The sequence below is a fragment of the Cimex lectularius genome, unplaced genomic scaffold (genome assembly GCF_000648675.2).
Source record: "Cimex lectularius strain Harlan isolate CLEC.00 unplaced genomic scaffold, Clec_2.1 scaffold18, whole genome shotgun sequence".
NCBI lineage: Eukaryota > Metazoa > Arthropoda > Insecta > Hemiptera > Cimicidae > Cimex > Cimex lectularius.
Genome location: NW_019392764.1, coordinates 2,629,189 through 2,654,058, shown reverse-complemented (window position 1 = coordinate 2,654,058; position 24,870 = coordinate 2,629,189). Strand labels below are relative to the sequence as shown.

Sequence of the window (24,870 nt, the reverse complement as noted above, 5' to 3'; positions counted from 1 at the left end):
AATATTTGATTTATTTTTCATTTAAATTCCCTTCAAGATATAAGAATTCTTAAAAAGAAGTCCACTGTAATTACTTTAGCCATACCGTGATTAATGCTTTATCCTTTCATGAATGATAAACATTGGTAATACACTGAAGAAAATTGTGTATAAAATGTATAGGAATGGAATAAAAGGGAAGTTTCAAAAGAAATGTTTCTCTTTCCCTCTCTCCCTCACTCACTCACTCTCACTCGCTCTCTCTCTCTCTCTCTCTCTCTCTCTCTCTCTCTCTCTCTCTCTCTCTCTCTCTCTCTCTTTCTCTTTAGATGTAAGAGTGGTCCTCGAGACCAAATCTTGAGAAATTATGTAAATAAAGCGATATCAATCAATCAATCTCTGTCTCTTCCTCTTTTTCTTTCTATACATCTTATTTGCCAGTTTATGCTTGTTAAAACATTCTCTTTTTATTCTTTCGCTGCCTCAATGTCTATCTAACCTCTTCATTATTTCACCTTTCTTTATCTCTCACACTTTATTTTTACGGTTGAGCTATTTACCAATCTATCTATCTTATCTGCCTAGTTTGCCGTTTTAGCATTGTCTATTTATTTATATTTCTTGCTCAATGTATATCCGTAAATTATCTAGCCATATTTCTTCTCTCTCCCATAATCTACGAATTTATTTGTAATTTATTTCAGAGTATTTATTCTTCCTAATACGCTTTCTGTATTTTTATTTCTGCCTCAATTTCTATTTAGAAGACTAAGTATGAAAGAATATCAATAAGCTTTAAAATAAATAATTATTGAAATCGACGGTTTATAAATTGTTACAGTACACATAAAATCCTACTAACCTTGGTATAAGATTGAATAATTTTAAGTATTAAAATAAATTACTATAAACAGTTTAATGCATGATAATGTTTACAATATGTACATAACGCACATATGCATGATATATATGTAAGGCTTATATTTTTATAAGAATAATAAATAATAAATAAATAGTCCAGTAATTACAAATTAGAAATGTATAGTCAATTTTATAGATTTGTTATTGAGATTTTGTTAGGAACTATTTTTTGAACAATGTTTTTTTTTGTAAAATTTGTGTTGCAAGATGGCCTCTCCAATCAAGGAGTTTCAGAATCCTTGTTCAACTTGTTATTGATCAAACAAGGATAAGTGGAAGTGGGGTAAAAACAAAAGAAGAATTATAATAAAGGGTGGAACTCCAGATGGGGAATAAGAGAATTGGAAAAATGCCTCCGAGTTAATTAAGAAAGCATCAACCCCTCCTCCGGCCGAGCCTTCACCCCTTGATGTATTGCAGGTTGGGAAAAATGTCTTTCCATCTCTTCCCGAGCTCTCCCTTAGCCGTCTTCGAAAAGGGCCTGTTCGGTTATTCGACTAGGGAGATAAATAATATTTTTAAAACCGTAGAGGGGGAAGAAAGGAAAGAAAAAAGAGGAAACGATATGAGAGGTTTTTGAAAAATAAAAGAAGTAGGAAGGAAAAAGGAAAAAAACGGGGGTAGATGCCGGGCGTGACTGGACGGCTCAGTTAATGCCACATAAATTACAGTTGGAAAGGATTACACACTCCTTAGGAATAGGACGATAATTAATCATACCTATTCCAGAACTCGGGCATTCTTTGCTTGTTTTGCGGACTGATAAATTGATAAAGATTTACAATTTATATTTTTCAATTTGTACACTTTTACTTTTTAAAAGATATAACACTTAAGTTTGTCCTGTATAATGACGTTAATTAAGGAAGTAGATTGAAAGGAAGTATTATTTTATGAAAATGCTTATGTCTGTTCAAATAAGTTCAAAGTTGTGACCAATTTTTCTTTTTTTGTTCTGATAAGGTTTTTCCCTCACAAAAACCTATAGGTTTATTTGTAAAAAAAGGGAGTAAATTTAATAAATTTTATCTTAATAATAAAACTGTATTTATTATATTAAGACTAATTGTTTTTAATTAATAGTAAAAATTAATTCCATATTATTAAAAAGACAATGGGTTTAATCTAGTGTATGAAATGATTACCATGTAAATCTATTGTGTGTAAAATAAAAATAGAAAAAATATATCGTTAATTTTGTATTGGCAAATCATTCACAATGATAGGAAATACTATATTTTTGTGTACTATGTAAACATAGTGAATTATTAGTTGACGTTGTACTCAGTGTTTTTTGTATAGTGACTAAATTAAATTTTTACTGTTACATATTTATTCTAGGAAAATAAATAGTTTAATCAGTAAGAAGGTTTCATAGTCATTTTGACACATACATAAAATCAATGCTCAGAAACGCTCATCCACAACCAAAATCTCCTTGGCTCCGTACAGGGAGCGAGTAGATTTTTTTACGAGGGTTTGCAACAGCAGAGGTCATATAAACCCTCAGGGTGAAAATAGATCGAATCGGTGTTTTTCAGCGAATCGATTAAGAATTATGCTGGAGCATGGCAGCGAGTATCTGAGTGTCCTGCTTCGATTTTTAGACGAAACAGGGTTCTTTTATTTTATGTATATACTGATAGCTTTGTGCACCTGGCGTGTGTTGAAAGTAAATGTATATATTGGCGTAAAGGTGTAGTAAAAGAGGGCTGATGGCGGAATATTGAGGAAAACTGATAGCGTTGACGCAACTCGGTGGCTGGACGGTAAGACCTAGTGTAACTGCGGAATGCCAACATACCGAGTAGGTGATTCTCGACATCGGCCGGTCACAAAACACAAGCTGCAATTGCCGGTGGACTGCAAGAAGTCAACTCTGAACATGTTTGTATATTATATGGACACACACACGTGCATATTTGAGCTTATATAAATCGTAATCACACCCACAGTTATTCTGTTGGGTTTATTCTGTGTTTGTCAAAAAATATGATATAACATAATAAAGAAATTCAAAAGAAGATTCGAAGTTAGAAATCAATGGGTCTTCAAAATCATCTAAAAACCGTACCACAACCTATATAAGAATTCCTTGCGGTAATGGCATAAAAGGTCCTCCAAATGTAATAGTATTTTCAGGTAAATTCCTCCATGAAAAAGGATTCAAACAATTAAGATCAAGACTGGGTTGAAAGAGTTATAGTAAACCAAGTAAGAGGATTTCATATTTCTGGTCGAAGACATTTCACATACACGGTATAAATGTTTTTTAAATAAATTGCCAATTTTGTGAGAAGACAACAAAGACGCGCATAGGCCATTTCAACAGAAGCCATTCTATCTGAACGATCCAAGGTAATACTGTAAGTACCATTCAAGTTCGTAATAAACTCTATGATCTAGGAGGCACTTTCATCATAGAGTACTTACAGGCTCAATGACCTATATGGCTGATGTATAAGGAATTCAACTATCCATGGATATTATTAAAATCATTCATTATCACAAATATGGTTGCATTAAATATCAAACCCTCTTCTTTTTCTTGAATTCTTGCTTCATACCTGTGCGAATTGATTTTAAAAAAAGTTAATTTAACAAAATTTCCCCCATAGAATTTTTCGTTTTCAGACAAGGTCTAATTCGAGGTGAATTGCATTCTGGTGTATGTACACCGTATAAATTTAGATTGACACTATTTGTAGCAGTTTCGTTCCACGTTTGATATGAAGCAGAAAACCAACACGTTCGATTTTAACCTGCAATATCCTCTGTTCTTTATTGTCAAATAGTCGTGTTATAAGGGTAATGAGACCGAAATAGAGGATGGAACACGATCCAGATCCATGAGTTTTAAACTTTCTTTCTTCCAGCACGATAGTCTTTAATATAAAAACAGAACATAAAACTATCCCAACATGACAATAATAATTACAAATTGTTCAGGTATATTAATGATCATGAAAAAATGTTTGTTCTATTAACCATCCATGCAAAGTTGAACGTCATCAAGATGCTTAATTATTATTATTTATCATTAAAATCGATTATTTCGTTTGATTAAATCAATTTTTAGTCAGAATTTTATTGTTTTCATTTCGCTTTACCATGATATACCATTGAAATGTCGAATACAAATTATCTTACAAATCAACTATAGATATTTCATAGGGTAGAGACACCTCCCAATTCTAGTATATCTAACAAGAAAAACAGATCGGATGGGAGAAGGGAGGAGAGTAATCAATAATGGAAATTAACTATGGATTTTTTTACCGGCAGTCCAAACGAGAATTCAGCTCTCGGTCAATTAACATGTATCAATTCGTCGCGTATAATAAATGAACACATTATATTTTAACGTTTTATTGTTAATTTAATTTAAATTTCGGAAATTTTAAATGTTCTAAACGGAATTAAGTGTGTAAAAGCACGGGTATTCGCGCTGAAACGTAGACATCAATTCTGATAGATAATCCTCCTTTTCCTGCAAAGTTCATCTACTGAGAGGAATATAGTAACGAAATAGCAGAGAAGTTCTGCTTAGAATGATTAAAAAAATGCCCATTTTCTTCCCTTACAATCCACTAGCCAATGAGCAGGAAAAAGAAAATTCTATTCTTGTAGATAAAACACAAAAAATTACACGTAAAAATATAAATTTACTCAATATTAATTTAAGTATAAGTTACTGTATAGTATCAATAAAAATAATAGAGTGATTCATTTTAAAAATAATATAATTCTGTCGATGTGACTAAATGTCCATTGTAAATTATTATTAAATATGTAATTCGCGGGTCCGCTTATTCTCGCTGAAGCGTAAATTTATCAAGCACAAGGAAACATTATAGTTATTAATCTTGGAATTTTATTGGGCGATCATCAAAAAAAGATTATTCTAATAAAAATAGTTATATAAAAATTTTAAAAGTGGTGCTTTTTCATCCTTTTGTTAAAACAATCGGTCTGTATTATCTACCAAATTAATTACAACATGAAATTTGATTAGGATAATTAATATATTAAACATTTCAAATATTTGAAATACATTACGCCAAATATAAATAAATATTTACGAATGCATTTAGGAATAAATTAATTTAACTAGTTGAAAAGGTTTACTAGATATTTCTCCAAACCTATCATAGAGGAATATATATCAACCAAAAAAGGAAGAGGAGTAGTAATTTAGTTACATATAATTTTAAAATTACAGACTTACACGTACTATTATTAAGATTTTTTACATATTTCTGTGGGTTAACATTTGTTCAATTTCCTATTTAATATTAATTAATTTAACCTTTTAAAATAGTTAACTCTCTGTTATAAACATAATAATAGTTAAAGGTAAAACAACTGAAAATTAATATTTGAGTTTTTACTTAAATATAACACTTTGAGCCAGATTTGCGAATTTTCAGGCGATGAGTTGAATTTATCTTCGTTCCCCTTGTGTGTGTTTAACTATTAAATATGTAATTACAATTAGCTGGATCGTAGATAATAATTTTAGTAAAATGGCAGGAAATACGTATTATATATACATAATTTTCAAGTTAAGTTCTGATCTTGTTTTGATTCTTCCAAGTTCAGTCGGCTCCAAGTGGTTTCATCCAAAAGGTTTGTCCAGTAATAATTAAATGATAAAAAAAATGCACACAAGGAGAAAATGATTTTGACTTACGTGAATCCCCGGAAGTACCTAAACAAAGAATCGTTTGAAATCTCAATTGTTCAAGTGTGACTCTCTGCCAGTCACGTGTTTTAAAACAATTTTTGAGAATCTGAGCCTCGGCGTTTTCAACCTTGGCCCACGAACAAAACAAGAAAAAAAATTCCTCGTGAAAAATCTTCTTTTGCTATTTAATAATGGACCCTTCGCCAAAACCGTCGCCCTTCAGCCCCCTCGGTGCAAATAATAAGGGGGTGGGGCCTTGATGGATTCCTCACTTATGAAATGTGACGGGTGAAAAATCTCTCGCAGGCTTTTCCTTTAATTTCACCCCCTGGCCACGGGCCCTGCTCTTTTTCACTTTTCCAGGAGGAGGATAGGAGTTTCCATCAACCCCCTCCAAAAGGGTCCCAGGGGAGGCCAATCGGATTCGAGCACCTTGCCCAGTAAATAGTACCCTTCACCTCTCAAAAGAGTGCAGGAGAAGACAGACATTCTATTAGTTATTATTTGTTAATAATAATTTTATGATAGTCTCAATTATTGTGGAATATTTTAAGTACCAAGGGATACAAATCATATAGGGTTTCCTTCTGAAAATAACATTTTTGACGTATAAACAACGTTTTGATGAAATCACGCGAGAGAGCAGAACCGATCAAGCTTTTCTTTAAATATAATTTTTAAAAAATGCGATACATATTGTAATAACAAAAGAAGCAATAGTAGGAATACTGAAATACAATTGCATCTCAATATACGAACAACATACGATTTAATAATTCCAAATTGTGTGTTGTAAATGCTTTCAAAATCATGCCTTTACGATGTCAATCCAATACGATGTTTTTTATTTATTTAATCTCATTTGTGAATATTATATTCATTGTTTATCAGAATTGTCTTCTGGGCGAAAAACCCACAAATTGACACATTGATATATGAACAATACTTAATTTTGCGAAGACTTTTTATCCCTTTTGAGCTTACTTCTGACAAATCAAATGTTCAAAAGTAATGCTTATTACAATGTAGTGATTATTAGGTAAACGTTTTTTTCGAAATGAAAAATATGCAACCATATCTTACACGTGAGAGCAGTATTGATAAAACCAAGACAGTAGAGCTACTGACAGTGTTACTATTATCACCTTAAATTGTTAGTATTTGTGAAATCTTCAAACGTGTACTGATATTTTTTATATGTTTTTATACATCTTCCTCTTATTATTGCATTTATTTAAGTAAAACCTATCCATGAAATAATTATACAAAAACCGTCAATTTACAAACAAACTAATATAAATTTATGAAACGATCGTGCTTTACTTTTCGACATTTATTTATTAAGATTTACGTCAGAATATCGTCAGAGGTGAACCTATTTATTTCCACCTCTGTTCAAAATATTCTACGTTTTATTTATTTTCGAAAAAATATTTACATTCTTATTATGAATATTATTTCTATTAAAAAATAAATAAAACAAAAAATATACCAAATCATGTAATTATAAAATTCCAGAATTATCATTTTTAGGAACTTATGATTTTATATTTATATTTTCAAATAAAATAAATTTTTATTTTACACAAGTGATTTACTTATTTATTGTTTTCATAGTTTTATGTTTATTTTCATGAAATTCTTTACAAGTCACGCGGTTGTAAGGCTTCTCGCGATCCCTATCGAAACTGGAGAGAACTACCGCATCTACAAGAGGAATGGTAGCATGGCAAATTTTATGAATTCAATGACATGCCACACTTTGGTTGATATTGTACGTAAAATGATCCGATTTAAAGACCGGTGCTATATTTTGACAGGTAAACAAGGCTCAATGGGTTTGTGTTAACAAAAGAAATAATGGACAAATTACTGTGTATAATATTACCAAATGTTTTATTTCCTTGTTTATTTTGTTTAATATGTGTATAAATTATAATCAAATAATTTCAATTAAATACGTACATCCACTTTTTTTAGGTTTTTCAACAAATTGTAAAATATTACATTTCATTGTATTGTATGTGAAGCAATTTTATACAGCGAGAAACATCTGTTATGATATAAAAATATTTATTTGATTAGTTTTTATTATATTATTATTATTTTATTTATGTGAAGTTATGAAAAATGGTCCAATTTAAAAAATGTGTGCTATATTTTTACAGGTGCACAAGGCCTAATGTGTTTAGACTAAAAAAAGAAGAAATGCTGAAAAAATTACACTGCAACGTACCCAATTTTTTTTAAATATATTTATAATCAAATATTTTAAATTAAATACTTTTTTTATCGGTTGACAACAAATTATATAAATATTACATTTCCTTGTATTCCACCAAGCAAATCTATGCAACACAAAATCTCAGTTTTCGGGAAAAATTTATGCTTTGTTTATCATTTATTTTAACTCGGACGTAGATTTCATTTTTACGAATAAAAATTTTTTCATCACAACCAAGACCTTACATAAAAAGAATAATTAATTTGAAAGAAGTAATTTGGTCAATTAGGCCATTAAATAAAAATGTATTTACAAACAAAATTAAAATACTATCGATACAAAACCGAATCGAGGCTCAAAATTACAGCATAATTTTTATTATGTAAGGGCAGTTTAGTTGTATGAATCCTATTTGTGGTTTCGATGTTTCTATTTTTTAGATTATCCGAATATTTATTGTACAAAGGGGAAAGTCGATATTAGAATGAAATCTGTCGAAATGGGAGCTTGATAAAAATGATAGAAATGTTAGAGTAGAATAATATCCAGTTCATAACTCATCGATAATATGTGAAGTGCATCAGTGTGGTTTTGTTTAAAAAATAGTTTTATTTTGTGAAGATCAATGTAGATTTAACTCGCAAAATTGCTAAATGAAACCAGCAATAAAAATATAAACTTGTGAACTAGTTGTAACAAGCTTGTATCGTTTTGATTACCAGTATTCTACAATAAACATTTTTTTAAACTGCTTGGCTTTAATGATGCGGTCAGGGGACTTAACAAGTTCAATGGTGCGGTTATTTGCATAGCCATCAGATTAAAAAGGGGGTGCAAATCGTCCAAAGCGCAATTAGTCTATGTTAGCCCGTTGTAGATTTTAATTCTAACCCGGGGGAGAGTTGTTCTGTTTACTCCGGTTTTAGTGTACAGCAGATACAGAGAGCCGAGGTAATCCACAAGGGCGGGACCAGCCCATAAATTGCCTCGTGTGGCGGCCGGGGGCGGCTCAACAAGTAGCCTCCGCTTACCCGCCGCCCCCGCAGGAGCTACACAGGTGGCAAATACATCAATTACCACTTGGTGAACCGGGTCGGGGGTGGGCCATACTTTTGAATCTAGCGGAAGGAGCTGAAGCCTTTATTTCATTCCCGAATCCTTCACGGTTTACCATAACAAAAACCAATTGACGTCGACGTAAAATAATTTCGCCCCGGTCAATTATTTTTAAATTACGCTTACATTATGAAACAACTTCAATCAGACCTTGTCTTCTTAAACCGGAATGAAATAAATCAGGAAACTGTGTTTTCGGTTAGGGTTTGCACTTGCATTAATGCCTTCATTCCAAAGAAAATAGTGAACATTTTTTAAAAATATCCTGAAGACTCCTCGAATTATCTCAATATTCGATTTATCCAAATATCACCTACCTAGTTATGTATGTTTTTCGACCTTTAATGAAAAAATGTGATATTAAAATGACATGTTATTTTGTAAAACAAGAACAAGGTACTGTAATAACTTAATCCGGACCGTGAGAGAGAGAGAGAGAGAGAGAGAGAGAGAGTGATAGAGAGAGAAAGAGAGGAGAGAGATTAACTAACTATTAATGATTTTATTTAAGCAAAGTTAGGTCTCCTGAACCTTTCTTACACTTAACAAAGAATAAGAACGAGAAGGAGAAAAGGAGGAAGGGAGATACAGAAAGAGAGAGAGAAAGAGAGAGATAGAGAGTGAGTGAGCCAGAAAGGTAGAGAAAGGAGAGAGACGCGAGAGAGGAAGAGGGGGAGAGAGAGTGTGTGTGAGAGACACAGATAGAGATAGAGAGAATATATATGTACGTTTCTTAGTGACCTGTTGTGCCATAATTTGTCAGGAGCGGTGAAGAAAAACACCTTTTTCATATTTTGCCGACGTTTCTACCTTTATTCGGGTCATCTTCAGGGCCTGGGTAAATTGCAAAACATATGTTGATTGGAAAAAGTACAACACAGCTGAGATAAATAAATAGATGGATAGATAGGTAGACAGAGACAAATATTGGGTTGTCCGGAAAATAATGCAGGATTTTGGTATTAAACAAAAAAAAAGAAACTAGTTACTTTAAAGCAATGTTCTTTAATCAAAATTCTCCCAACGTGTTGGTAACTTATTAATTCCGTCTGAGTAGAATTCAGAATTTTTAGAATTGATAAAGTCAATAAATGCATTTTCCAGTTCCGTTTGATTTTTGAATATTATGTGTTGTAAGTAGTGGTCCAGGTGTCTAAAAAAATGGTAGTCAGTAGGCGAGAGGTCCGGAGAGTAGGGTGGGTGAGGCAAAGTTTCATAGCCAAGCTCCAATAATTTTTGTGACGTTACACGTGACACATGTGGTCGAGCGTTGTCATGCAACAAAATGGGCCCTTTCCGATTGACCAAAGAGGGCTTCATTACTGCCAATTTCTGATGCATGGTATTAATTTGGTTACAGTATGATTCAGCATTGATGGTTTCGCCAGGATTTAAGAAGCTGTAGTGTATTAAACCAAATGAAGCCCACCATACCGTAACCATTACCTTTTTTTGATGAGTTGGGGGCTTTGGAGCTTCTCCTTTGTCGAGCCACTGTCCAGAACGTCTAGTGTTATCGTAGAGAATCCACTTTTCGTCACATGTAACAATTCTGGCCAGAAATGGGTCATTTTTGTTTCGACAAAGAAGTGATGCACAAACATCAAAGCGCTGATTTTTTGGCGATCGTTTAATGAGTGTGGAACCCAATTTTCGAGTTTTTTCACTTTTCCAATCGCCTTGAGGTGGTCAGCGACGGTCGTTTTACTGACTTTGAGTTGCTCTGCAAGTTCTCGAACAGTTGTTTTGGGGTTTTCTTCCACCACTGATCGCAGAACATCATCATTAAGAGAGGAAGGCCTTCCACGACCTTCTTCATCTTCAAGGCTGAAATCTCCCTCCCGAAATTTTTTAAACCACCTTTGCACAGTGCACTCATTAACACAACCCTCGCCCCAGACTTGGTTAATGTTTCTAGCCGTTTGGGCTCCGCTTCGGCCGAGTTTAAACTCGTAAAAGAAAATCGTACGAAATTCTCGCTTTGACATTATAAGGATGACTGAATTATTTCCAAGTAGCGGAATGCTACAGAGGTAAACAAACAATATCATTTGGAAGAGGATTAATAAGTGTTGACATTCATACAAATGAGTAATCCTGTAAACGTAAACAGAATATTTTATATAGATTTTTTTTAATGAAAACTTAAAATCCTGCATTATTTTCCGGACAACCCAATAGATAGATAGGTAGGTAGGTAGGTAGGTAAATAGATAGATAGATAGATAGATACATAAAAAGGAAAGATAGACAGATAAATATATGTACATATAGTTTGATTGATAGAGATCATTAATGATTTATTCAGACCTTTAAATACACACCGTTTGTTATGCATACGACATCTGCTAAATTGTAAATTTTGAAAATTCTTTTGTCTACTTTTATTTCTCCATAATGAAGCCAGTAAGTTGGTGTTAAAAACATTAAACAAGTATTTAAACCAAAAGATTGGTTTGCCTTATATTGGAAATGGTCATCGTACCCTCCGGCGTCCGAGTGGTGGATTGCAAGGATCCTTTTTTTCAACTGTCTTTTTCATATGGAGGTAAACGCGGCGTCCATAAATCAACACCAGGGTTTCGAGCCGCTGGCTGAATAAAGGGAAAGTTTGGGTCCGTCGTGCCGGGCGTCGGTTTTTATCCCTTCATTCTTTTCTCCGCCTACTCCGGTATGCATTAAATTCGGCTTTTAATATTAATGCCATTCAACGTCACGGGGACCGGCCTACCTGAAGAGCAAACGTCCATGATTTATCAAAGGATAGCATGATTGAGACGTCGCGTCGGTTAACGAATCGGATCTCCCGGGGATTGAGGCGTAGGAATGCAGTTTAGGGAAATTTTCTTAAACAGTGAGGCCCCCGGGCCGTGGGAGTTCGGAGAAACACGTGAGAGCTGATTTATGGCGTCCCAGACTATCCGTAGGCACCTGGTTTTGTTAAATAATATGGAGCATGACCACGCAATTCAGGTAAGAATTACACAAGGAAGGCGGAAGTGGTATCCTAAGGGTGCGCAAGAGACAATTAGTGCCCACTAGAGAAATTAGGCCCTCAGGTAATAAAATAAAATCAACCATATCAGCGGTTCTAACGAAAATTCTTCCAAACATTATAGGTCAGAGGAGCGAAAATGAGCAAATTTACAAGTTATTATTTATACTTTTTTTCAGACTAAATAGACGTTTCAGAATAAAACTAAACGTGCATCAATAGCAGCTTGTTACTAAATATATTTAACATTATAAACAAACATTTGACAAAACTACCAAACCTAGACTAACTGGAATTTTCAAAATTTGCAACGTCTAGCCATTACAAAAAATAACCGACATCCAAATAAATGTTTTACTTGACGATTTGACTGTCAAAAGAATTGTACGTAAATATTTAAAAAAATAATTTTATCAACATAAATAATTAGTCTATCCCTTAATTTTGAATTTTCCAGTGTTAAAATTCTTTAGTGAAATTGTTAGAAATTCACTCTGAAATGCTTTTTAATTGGATTTTTTAAAGAAATGCTTGTATATAAATATGGAAATTAATTAAACAAATATATATATATATTTATTTACTTACCGAACTGGCTCCTCATCCAAGGATAGAGAGGACTCGGGAGGTTGGTGTTGTTATTGTTGTTGTTTTGGTTGGGTTGGTTGGGAGGCGGTTGCTGGACCACCTGCTGTTGTGGGTGATGAGGCGCTTGTGTAGGCTGTTGACTGTTGTACATCATATGAGCTTGGTTGGGAGGCGGGGGCGGCGCTTGTTGGTGTTGATGAGGGCCCATGTGGTGCTGTTGTTGGTGGGGGTGGGCATGATGGCTCATGTCCATTTCCGGCGGACTCTCCGGCCCACCGATGCCGTTCCCGACCGCTGCTTGCAGCTTGCACGAGGCGTAGACCACGGGCGTCTGGTGGCCGTTTTGGCCCATGTGACCCATGGCCCCGGGGGAGTCCGCCCTGTAATCCATGTTCTGGTAGTAGCCTGCCGCCCTGATATCCATCCTGTCGTATGGAGGAAATCTCGGGTAGGGCATCCCCTGGGGCGGTTGTCCCGCCGCTGGCGGTCCTCCGTAGTGGTGAGGCGGGATCCCCTGCCTCGGATCACAGGCGGTCGGATCTTCCGTGCCCTGAGGGACAACGGCCGCGCCATAATGGTGCTGCTGGTGCGGGTGCTCTGCCGGCACTACACCACCGTTCCGAAGGTCGGGCATATACGAGTTGGCGAAGTATGAGCTCATCGTTCCTTCACTGGTCTGCCAAGCTCAACACTCGGGCATGTCACGACCCAACCCCCTAGTCTCCTAGTTCCGCCCCTGAAACATCACAAAACAAACATGTCAATGCTTTGACAAATCAACACCCACGGATTGGTAGGCCCCGTATTTCACATCTGCCACCGGCAATACAATACCTCTATTGTCAATTAACAAAAGTAAATACAAGCAAATAAAAACTCTCAAAATATATCAAAATCTTTAAAAATGACAAATATGTACACATTAATTCTAAACATTGGAGAAAAACATAATAATACATGGAAAAATGAGCGAAAACAGGAGAAAACCCTCCCTTTAGACCTACACGTCGTATTGTAAAAGACCACAATGGCTCCAGCTGCGACCTCACGGCAGTTGTCCAGATTTGTCACATTCTCGAACCGTGTAATCTTGTTAATTCTACAGCTGACATCGACCAACCCCTTAACCCCGAACAGGATACGTATTTAAAATACATCATAATATTACAGAACAAATAATGTCTTAATTAAACGAGGGGTGTCGTAAAATGAACATCTCTGTATTAACCCATTACAAGTTACCCAGTACTAACGACTACCTAATAATTTCTTTTTGAAAAAAAATAAAATATTTAAATAAATAAAGATTTTAATATTTTGTCGAACAGTTTCATTTTATCCTGCGCAATGAGAAAAGAATTTCACCGAAAAAAGAATTTCGTTTGTAAAACATTTATATTTTTATAAGCAGTACTTTGTTAACCTGGTAAATTTATTACATGTACAGCCTGCCTGTTTCAGTTTTATTGTAGCAATCTTTAAATTAAATTCTTTTTAGTAACATTAAGTTTGGTTTTATTTATTTTTTTACGTAAAACAAAATATTACTACAGTCGTAGGTAAAAAATGTTATTATTATGTAAATAAAAGGAAACTTACATGTACTTCATATAAATCCATCAGTATAACGAAATAAATCCCCGTCCACGTCAAGAAACATCACAAAATCCACGACAACCCCTTAGCATTCATTACGAACCGATCTAAACCACAGTGATTCAAGTTTGAAACCGGCTGGCACGGTGACGACTGAGATTTCATCTCAGCTTTGGGAAACTCAAGGAAATAGCACGTGGTTTTGACCACGTGGTTACTAAAGGCGAGCACAAAACCCAACACCTACACGTGTTTCGCCTCATTACGGGGACAGTGATAACTTGCAGGCAATCATCCCTGTCCTGTCCCAGACCTACATTGCGTCCCAGCGTAATTGAACGATTCATCAATTCCTGTGAAACCGACCGTGTTTTTCTTGTGGGCCAATCCAATACTCTCAAATATTGATGCCCGAAACAATTAATCAACTTCGTTTAGGAAAATAAACAAATCAAATTTTAATAATGTAATTTTAAGATACATGCCATACACAATATAAAGTATCATTTAGGTTACTCTCAACAAGAGTATAACAAAACAATAAAACAAATGGCCTTTGCGTGAGCCCTTGAGTAAAAAGGAGAAACGGAAATACAAGTACGATTATTTTAATTATTTTACTACAATGGTTATAAAAAAGTTTAGCCTTTAGCAAGCTTACATAGGAAGATTTTAAGATGTATAAGATATATGTATAAATATAACCATTTTTTTAAGTTGAATATGTAAATTGGCAATTATATTTTGATATTGGGTGGCATCTCAAATTAATATTTCATAGATATATAAACATAAATCATCAGATGGACAGAGGGTGCGTAACAGGAAGGTAAATATTGACTGATTAATGGAAAGGTAGTCTTAAATAGAGACACTGAAAAATAGATATATCGAATGATCGATATAGAAAAACGGACCGTTAGAGTGAGAGAAAAATAGCAAAAGAGAGAGAGAGAGATTTTGAGAGAGAAAGTGAGCTGGCGGGATAGACAGATCGACGGACTTGGTGAGGCAAATGAAAAGATATGTCCTCCCTATACAATGACGATAGAAAAAGAAAGATTAGAAAGATTGCAAGAGAGATAACAATATATGGTCTACGAATAAATAGATGTAGCGAAACAAATTCGCCCATAGATTGTACAGATAGTTAAAAAAACAAAAAGAGAACAAGAGAGAGAGAGAGAGAGAGACAGTGAGAGAGATTTAATAATGCTTGATGTGTGGAATGTAATGATTGTTTTATATGTTATATTATATGTTTTGTGTGATGTGATGATGATATATGTATTATAGATATTGAATTTGAATTCACACTCAAAGAAGTAAAGTTTTTCTAAAACCTACGTCACACCAGACCGCATTTCACGATCTCCAAACAATCATTAACTAACGGTCAATAAACACCACACGTTAGTAATTAATATGAAAATTAACCAAACATTAAAATACTTCCAATGCAATGAACTGATAATAAAACTAACTATTTTAGAATGATCCTCGTCTGACTATCCTCGCTGTTTTGTTCTGCCAGCATCGGCAGATCAAAACGATTCGAAATGACCAAACTTCAGGATAATCATCCCGCACAACCTAAAAAGAAATTTCACCATAAAGTTTTGATTTTCATTTTTTTATATGTGTATTGTATCACCTGACGCACAGACACACGCACACACGCGCGCGCGCACACACACAGACCACAGGGGTCCCTTTTTCTCCCTGTGAATATGTCATAAAGATTAATTACAAAAGTCCTACCAAAAATAATTCACTATTTGTTTTAATTTAAATCATAAATCAACAAACTGTATCAAATCTTTTCAAACTTAATTGATTGTATTAGTCTAATTATTAAATATGTTGATCAAGAAAAAATGAAAACATTACATTATAACACCGTAAAGGAATTATACTTTTATTACTACATGAATTTTATTAGTATCACCGAACGTCAGGTTTGATCGATGGGCCGTTGGAGATAAGTATGATTAAAAACATATCGGAAATCATTTTAACGGACGTCACAATGATTTCATGCATAAATGCCTCTGCATTTTTAATTGCTCGGATACTTTCGCTAATGTTAACAAGCATGCGAGCGAGTTTGCAATATAAATGTATTGCACATCAACTTTATGCGCTGATAAGCGGACGAGGATATAAATCATTCAAGGACAAGGTTTCGTATTGATTTTGATAAAAAGTAAGGCCAACAAATGGCTCAAATTGTGTGTGTGTGTGTGTGTGTGTGTGTGTGTGTGTGTGTTAGAGAGAGAGAGAGAGAGAGAGAGAGAGAGAGAGAGAGAGAGAGGGGGGGGGGAGAATATGTGCGAGATAAGCGATAGTGACAAAGAGAGTACGGAAAGTCCATTAGCAAAAAAACAGATGCAGGTACGCAAAAACTTCTATAAACTAAAAGAGAGAGTAAGGGACACGCAGTGAGAGTTGAACATGCCACAAGTTTTTTTTTTTAGTACTCTCGAAGACATGTTTTTTTTTTTTTTTTTAATTGTATATTACAACTACCTGCATTTTGGTATCTAGTAATAATGTATGAATAAATATTAAGAAAAACAAGAGTGGAGAAACTACCCACCGGTAGTACTCCTAACTATTCTTTATTCAATTGTCACTGGATAGAAGATCCCGTGGCCATCGTCTTTTTAGTCGGCGAAGAGGGTTGGAAGGAATTCGTCGGGATGAGAGGATTTGAATTTGAGGATTTATAGTGGTTGGGAGGTTTGTGAAAAAGTTTTGGTAACGGGAGTGGGTTACATCTTGGACAAAAGGAATATCTAGGTCTTTATGGGTAGTGTCGTTGGACACATAAAAGGGAGCATTAAGGATTTTTCTGAGGATGATGGATTGGGCTCTTTGGATGCGTAGGATATTGGAATGTTTGGCTGAACCCCACACTTCCAGTCCATAAGTCCATATTGGCTTCACAAGGGTGATATAAAGTAGTCTTTTGTTTAAGAGAGGTAGGTTAGAACGTCTGTCAAGAAGTCGTGAAAGTGCTCTGTAACGTTTCATAACTTCTTGTCGTTTCAGTCGTGTGTGGGGATTCCACGTCAGACGTTTGTCAATGTATAGTCCTAGGTAACGCACCTTGTCCGCAATTGGGAGGGGTATTTGATTGAAGTAGACTGGAGGAGGGATCTTTTTGCGGAGGGTGAAAGTTATGTGGGTGGATTTTTCTGGGTTGAATTTGAGTCTTTTTTTTTACACCATGATTCCAGTAGTGTGAGGTGTTCTTGAAGGTTTCGATTGGAAATGACTGGATCAGAATTGCTTGAGAGGATCGCTGTATCGTCTGCAAAGGTTAGAGTGGTAGTTTGAGGATGGGATGGGAAGTCTGCCGTGTACACTTGGTACAGTACGGGCGCCAGAACACTGCCCTGCGGAACACCAGCAAGGAGAAGGTGGTTTGGGGAAGACGCCGATCCTTCAATGACTCGGAAGTACCGATCAGTGAGGTAGCTTCGAAGGATAAGGTAATAGGTTGAGGGAAGGATGTTCTTGAGCAAAAACAGAAGGCCCGGGTGCCAAACTCGATCGAAGGCCTGGGCCACATCAAGAAAGGCCCCCGAACAATACTGTCCCAACTCAAGAGAGGCAGAAATAACATCTACAACCCGGTGGCACTGCTGAACTGCTGAGTGACCGTCACGAAATCCAAATTGATGGTCGGGGATAACTTTTTTAGAATTAAGGATTGGGAGGATACGTTTTAAAATAAGCCGTTCTAGGATTTTTCCTAAAATCGGTAGTAGGCTAATGGGTCTGTAGGAAGAAGGACAATGTGTGTGTTTTTTGGGTTTAGGAATCATACGGATGACAGAATGTTTCCAGGGACTAGGAAAATAGGTTGTTGCCACAAGTAGATATTATTTATTATTCAATATCTATAAGTAAATATTTTTTCCTAAATATGTCTCTCAGTGTATTAAGATTAATTTCAAATCTTCATAATTTTAACCACTCGAGATATAATTACGATAAATATAATTACGTATATTTTTCATTCAATAAAGGCAAAATTCTTATAGATCATTATTGTACCATCAGTGGAGACCTCGTGGCCGAGTGTTTAGGGTGTGCGTTATTTTCCACGCTAGGGGTTCTTATCTAATCTGGCTTGGCCCATGATTTTTTAAATGATAATAACACGAAAAAGTAATGTAAATCTGATCATCGTCTGACAACCAAATGTACTTGTACATTAAGCCCTTCTATATTCTACGTAACAATAGCATCAGTACTGAAAGAACATTATTAACAAACACCGTGATTTCTTATAATTTATGAGAATGTAGCGATCGGTTGCTTTTTAGACGATTGATTTTATATTTGTACAGAGACTTATAAACTAAAAAAGAGACTTATAAAACTAAAATCTCCAGGAAACTTCCTCAAAAGGCAAAACCTAGGTCGCCACCCCGACAAGACTTGCTTAGTGTAGAGCAATCAGTACCTAAAGTAGGATGTGCCATCCATTTCCTTCTTTTTTTTCAAATTAAAGAGTTTTTGCGACGATGTCGGAAGCGAGAGGGCAACGAGAGCTACTCGAAGCACGTAGATCCTACGTGACCATATCCTCCTCGCAAAATATTTGTCCCCTGTAACGACCCATACACACCCTCTCCACCCCTAGGTGATGTGTTATTCAACGTGGCCTTCCGTTCTCAGGGGTATCACATACTCCAGCCCCACACTTTTGACCGGATTCGTTGGTTTCTTACTCGCCGAATTTGTTTTTCCTGAAGGAAGAGGAGAGCACAAAATGTTTCAATAAACCCAATTTTACTATCTAGACACATTGGTAGTAAAGGAACAATTTTGTTAAACAGTAAACAAAGCTTGTTGGCGTTATTTGTATGTAATTTTTAAAACTTTATTTATTATTTTTCTTAGGGTTCCACGCCTATAGATCATTTGTATATACTTTTATTTTTTTAAAAAGGTTATTCTTTAGGCACGGTTAGTCCAAGATTCAAACCACGTGTCTCTTGGACTAACCCTACCTAAAGAATAATCTGTTTAGAAAAATAAAAGAGCCAAAAATATATAAAAAGTAATTGTTAAAAAAAATATAACTAACAAGAAGGTGGGAGTGGTACTCTTGGAATGTGCGGATCTTTGGGTCTTCCCAGCAAAACTTTCAACTAGTAATGAAGTATATCGAGGGATGGATATAGGATAAAGGATATATGTATATATATATANATAGAGAGAGAGAGAGAGAGAGAGCGAGAGAGAGAGAGAGAGAGAGAGAGAGAGAGAGTTATTTTGCATCAATAAAAACACCTGGATACAAATTTTTATTAGAATAAAACTTTTTTTGGTAATTATTTCCTCCCAAACAACCCCGATTTTTTCGAAAATTAAGAAAATACTGATAAGTTTGTAACAACACTACTGATCTACAAGCAACTTTGTAATACTTATAATCTTATGGCACAAATCTAGTCTCTGTAAGTAAATTAGAACCGGGTATTCAAAGTAAAATAAATAATAAATAACATAAAAAACATATAAATTTTTTTCTCTCTTATAAGTGATGTTCAGCTTTCTAACTAGTACTGTAGAATTTGGATAAAATTCAGAAAAGTTATAAATCAGAGACAAAGTTGTCCATAGCTAATTCATGGACAAACATTAAAAAAATGTTTATTTTTATATTGCCATAAAAATTTGTATACAGAAACCTTACTGGGTGCTTTCAATGAATTTTATTCTTACTTTGTGGCATGTTTTACTGGAAGAATACATATTTGGTTTTAGTAAGTTTTTACATATATAATCTTATTTAATATAATCCCGTTTTACATTTTCTTATCCTACGTAAAAAATATAAATCGACTAATATTAATTAACAAGCTGGACAGACATGCAGGAAGGAAGAAAACCACATTTTAAAAATAATTATGTAAATTACTTAAAATGTTTGTTGTTCACGTCTCGTAGGACATATTGTCTACTATTAAAAAAAATAAGTTTCATTAAAATCACTGATCCAATGTAGACTTCTAATGTAATAAAGCCACAGTACATTCAAAAATGTTAAAACGTTTAAAAATAATAATAAATATATTCAATTTTCCAATAAATATATTGGCATTCGATGTAACAATGCTATTAAATTTCAATGAAAATGTTTTAAAAAAAATTGCTTTTAGTCCAACCAACCATTTCAAAAAAAGGAATTTTTTAACCACCGAAAGGCCTAGTTCATATTTAACAAAGAGGGTGAAATTTTATTACCCAGGACAGGAAGAGAAAGTCCATTGTCGGCAAAATAAAAGGTCCAGCAGTAAAACCCGCCCGGCCTGAGCCTAAGGTAGGTAAAAGTCAAAATATTATTGCGTTTGTGACAATAGGGCGTGAAGTGGGCACATTGGTAAGGCAGTCGGTGCCAGTTCTTCTTCGTGAACGCTTGTTTGAAACTATGGAACTATTTTAATCCACGATTTGGAAAGGAATTGAGTATTGAAGCGAAATCTGAATTAAAGACGTTCACCTTAGAATGTTATGACAAGCCTGCGAAAAAAAATGGATAAGTTTTGTCATATACGCTCAGATTTATTCTCTTCCTCATCGTGTTGACGATTAAAGGTAAATCCTAGATTATTTTTGTGTTTGGTTACTGTGTTTTTTATCATTTGGAAAGTCTTTTAGAAAATTGACCTGTTTACTATCTCTGTTTTCAAGGCGGTTCGGACAATGTATCATAATTTGTGTCTAGACTCGCTTAGTTAGTCGTGTTCGGATCAGCCGCCTCTTCCTCCTCCAAACAACTGGGGCACTCTGTATAAATAGACCATAAATTCATCACGGTGGAGCTCGGCGGACCTTGTTTTCATTCCGAATTCCCCTAACTCTCCATCTCTATGCTTTCTCCTTCCGCCCTAACTTTCCAAAGACTCATAATTCGCGATCAACAACAAAAATAAAGCGGGAAATTGTACACGTGTTTTAAACTATTCACGGTTCAAACAATCGGTTCGAGCGGTGTCATTACGTCCGTGTCCATCGGTGCGGGGAGTAAATCCTGGAAAAATAATACAATTTACAATTGTACTTTACCCTTCTGCGTATGCAGATCGGGCCTCCATTAAAATTCATGACGCGAGGACGCCCCCTCCAGTTCCCCCTTGTAAAACTTCGTTTTTACCCTCGTCGAGAATAATGTTTTACATCTGCATAAATATGTTGGACGGGGGCGGCACGGCGGCGGTGGCCGAGGCACGGATTAAATTAATTTCGTAAGAGGGAAGATGAGAGGAGGGTTGGTAAATCATAAGCGACAAAAGGCCCCGTGGGCGGGCCCCCCCCCCTCAAGATTAAGCATTCTACTGCAATATGTTTCCAAATTTAAAAAAATAGGAATTCGTTTAATGCTAAATTTCAAGAATTGTTTAAATAAAATAATATGTTTTCGAATTCGAAAAGACCGGGAAAGGAGGCTACGTACAGCTCATTCTAGTTTTAGCCTGCAGAACTCAGTCAACTAATCGCCTTAAATGCGTGGTTAGACTAAACCCGCAACCCTTTACAGCTTGGCGGAATGCCAACATTCAGGAGTCATTCATGATTTAAACATTTTACAACTAATTATGTTATTATTGTGGTGGTTTATTAAAGCCAAATTTAGTAAGTTTAAACAAAAGATAAATCACATAAAACTAAATCTCATAAATTTTCCTTGAAAAACAACACAATGATGATTATCCAAATTTGAAAAGAAGATATTTATGTTTTTACATAATACAGCAAATAAACTACTTATATACATAATATAAAAAACGTGTTGGATTTATTATCCAAAAAACTGAATATATTCAAAGTATTAAATGTGAAAATAGATATGTTATAATAACAATTACTCTACTCAAACAATGTTACAATGTTATATAAACATTTATGGCTGAACTTGAAAAAAAATTGCGGTTGAATGCTGACATCCACATTTTTTTTTTTTTTACTTCATTTATTTGTATCTACAACTGTACATGTATTATATACAACCAGCAGATTGGATTTCAGATTATGTGTTTGGCATTATGGGCGTTATAGAGAAAGCTACCCATTGGCAGCCGCTCTGGTTTAATGAAATGATATTAATCATTTAAGAGGTCTCTTATCCATATTCTTTTCAGACGTTTACGTGGTAATTGTGGGGAATGGAGTAATCGTATTTGTGTGTTGGTGTGATTTTGTAATTTACTATGAAAACGTCTGTAATATGTTTTGATGGATGAAAAAACTGTTGGGATTTGAAGATCTCTTTGAAGTGTATTATTGCTTACATAAAAAGGGGCAGAAACAATTAGTCTCAAAATTTTGGATTAAAAACTTTGTAATCTTTGAATATTGGAATACTTCGCCGATCCATATACTTGGCACCCGTACATCCAAATAGGTTTGAGTAGGTATGTGTATGTCGAAAGTTTTGATTTTAATGGTAATTTTGATTGTCGGTTGAGTAGGTAATAAAGAATTTTAAATCGTTTGTTCAGTGTCTGTTTTTTTAATCGTGTGTGTGGATTCCAAGTTAGTCTTCTATCAAATGTAAGTCCTAAATAGTTAACTTTGTCGGATTGAGGAACAGGTTCATTGTATAAGTATAAGCTAGGACAAGTCTCACGACGGAGTGTAAAGGTGATATGTTGTGACTTGAGGGATTAAACTTTATTTTCCAAAGATTGCTCCATTTTTCAATTGTTGATATGTGGTTTTGTAACATGAGTGAGCTTGTGTAGAAGAGAGATGGCTTGTTAATATGGCGGTGTCATCTGCGTATGTGGTGTCATTTAAACCAAAGACAATCAGTAATGACTAACCTGTGGTCCGAAGAACCCATAAATTTTACCAAAAATTCGTTAGAGCAGATTAAATCAGCCGTGTCGTTTCAGACCCCGTTACTCGTTCGATAATCGCACCGGAAAATGTAATAGAAGCGGATTTGCAATAACCCTCGTGAAATTGGAATCTGTCATCGTGGCGAGTAATCCATTAACTGGAGCTAATTTTTTTCCAGGGCGTGATCGGTGGCCGGGTGGCGACGGCGTCCAAGGGGGGCGAAACAAATATTTGTCCACATATTCGTTCGTCCGGGCCGCGGCGGCCAATAACGCACCATGGGACGGAAGTCAGTAATTTATCGCGTTTTAATTAAAAAATACTTTCAACAAACAGAGTTTGGGAAAAGGGGTCGCAAAGGGGGTGGCGGGCGGAGGGCACAGTGGGGCATTACTCATATAATCAATAGAGACACGTCAGACCTCCCCAGTTACTAATTACACCCTCCATTCTCTTGTCTCACCTCTCTTTTTATTCTACCACTAACAATTACATCAATTAGCCGGGATATCTGATTGTTTATTTTAACTCTTTTATTGTCAGAAAACATTACATACAACAGGATTTCCTTTATCATCCATAGGGATTGTTTTATTTCCCCTACATCCAAATTATTGTATCGTTAACATACATGCAAATATAGCATATTAAGTTTTTTTTAAACAAAGATAAAAACTCTACTTAAAGCTATTTTTGATATACATATCAACTACGTACAGAATCGTCAGATTTATTATATTCAGAAGAATTATATTGCGTTATCTTTTAAATTATTATAAAGAAATTAAGAAACTTTATGAAAGAACAACACATTTCACTTGCAGTTCATTTTTCGGTGTTGAAGGTTTTTATTTTACAATTAAACTTGTAAAGTCAATGGGAAAACTCGGCAAATTTTGCTTTCTATATATCGTGTTCTGATAACGGATAAGGCAAAATTCCAAGGATTTGTATTTAAAAATTCAGTTTGGTATGAGTTAGAAAAGTTTCAAAAACTGTATTGAAATGTAAAAATGACAATGCTGCAAAAAAAACATTCCAAGTGTTTTTAAAATTAAAACCTGTATTAATCGAATAACGTCTGTAATTAAAAATAAACTTTATTCGTGTCAAATATAACAAAAGCATTCCGGACCTAAGGTAAGGAATATTTCTGTCCTAGCTAAACTAGTCAAAGATGTTAAAGAATCGAAAACGATAAATTTCCAATTACATTTTCATTGTTATTGTCATTATTTATATTTTTTTACTTAATTTATTTTCATCTACAACTGTATATGTATTATAAACAACAGCAGATTGGATTTAATTTTGACATTTGGCATTAATCGGTATTATACAGATAGCTACTCATTTGCAGCCAGTCTGGCTGAATCATTTAATAGGTCTCTTATCCATATTCTTTTCAGCCTTAGGGATTTTGGGCATTAGCTTTGATCTTTGCCAAAATAAACGATATCTGACGTTTGGATTTAATCACTTCTATTATCTGAACTGCCTCGACGATTTTCTACTACAAGTCACTCTCCTAGACTATGAATGACTAATTTTTATATTTTAATTGACTTTCCACGTCCTCTACTTTCATTTGGACTGTTTGAATTGAAACCTGTTAAAGCATTTAGACCAAAGTGCAGGACATGCGGAAATAAGTTAAAAAGTACCCACTTGTACTTGTGAAATATAAGTAATATAATAAATATAAGAACTATAATTTATTTACATTTTTCTCAGTGTGTATGTGATTGTGAAAGTTACATCGTGAATATGAAAATTTTTCATAATTGGCGGGAGACCCGATCGTGAGAAGTTCAGGGGGATGCGGATAGATAGCGCTGGAGGCGACAGGGGGCGTGCACCCCTAATCCATCATACTGTCCTCAGACGAGCAATGGCCTC

General features: G+C 34.9%; 1 protein-coding gene across 8 annotated transcripts in view; it reads right to left on the bottom strand.

The window, feature by feature from the left end:
* LOC106661387 (homeotic protein antennapedia-like) overlaps positions 1 to 24,870 on the bottom strand; it is a 294,613-nt gene that overhangs the window by 5,018 nt on the left and 264,725 nt on the right. For 7 of the 8 annotated variants that reach the window (XM_014384728.2, XM_014384731.2, XM_014384726.2 and 4 more), the window contains one exon: positions 12,511 to 13,246. In XM_014384728.2, coding sequence (XP_014240214.1) covers positions 12,511 to 13,171 — 661 coding nt within the window. In that variant the 5' untranslated portion in view covers positions 13,172 to 13,246. Of the gene's footprint in view, positions 1 to 12,510; positions 13,247 to 15,590; positions 15,681 to 24,870 lie in introns of those variants that run through there. The other variant, XM_024227483.1, reaches the window with a different exon arrangement.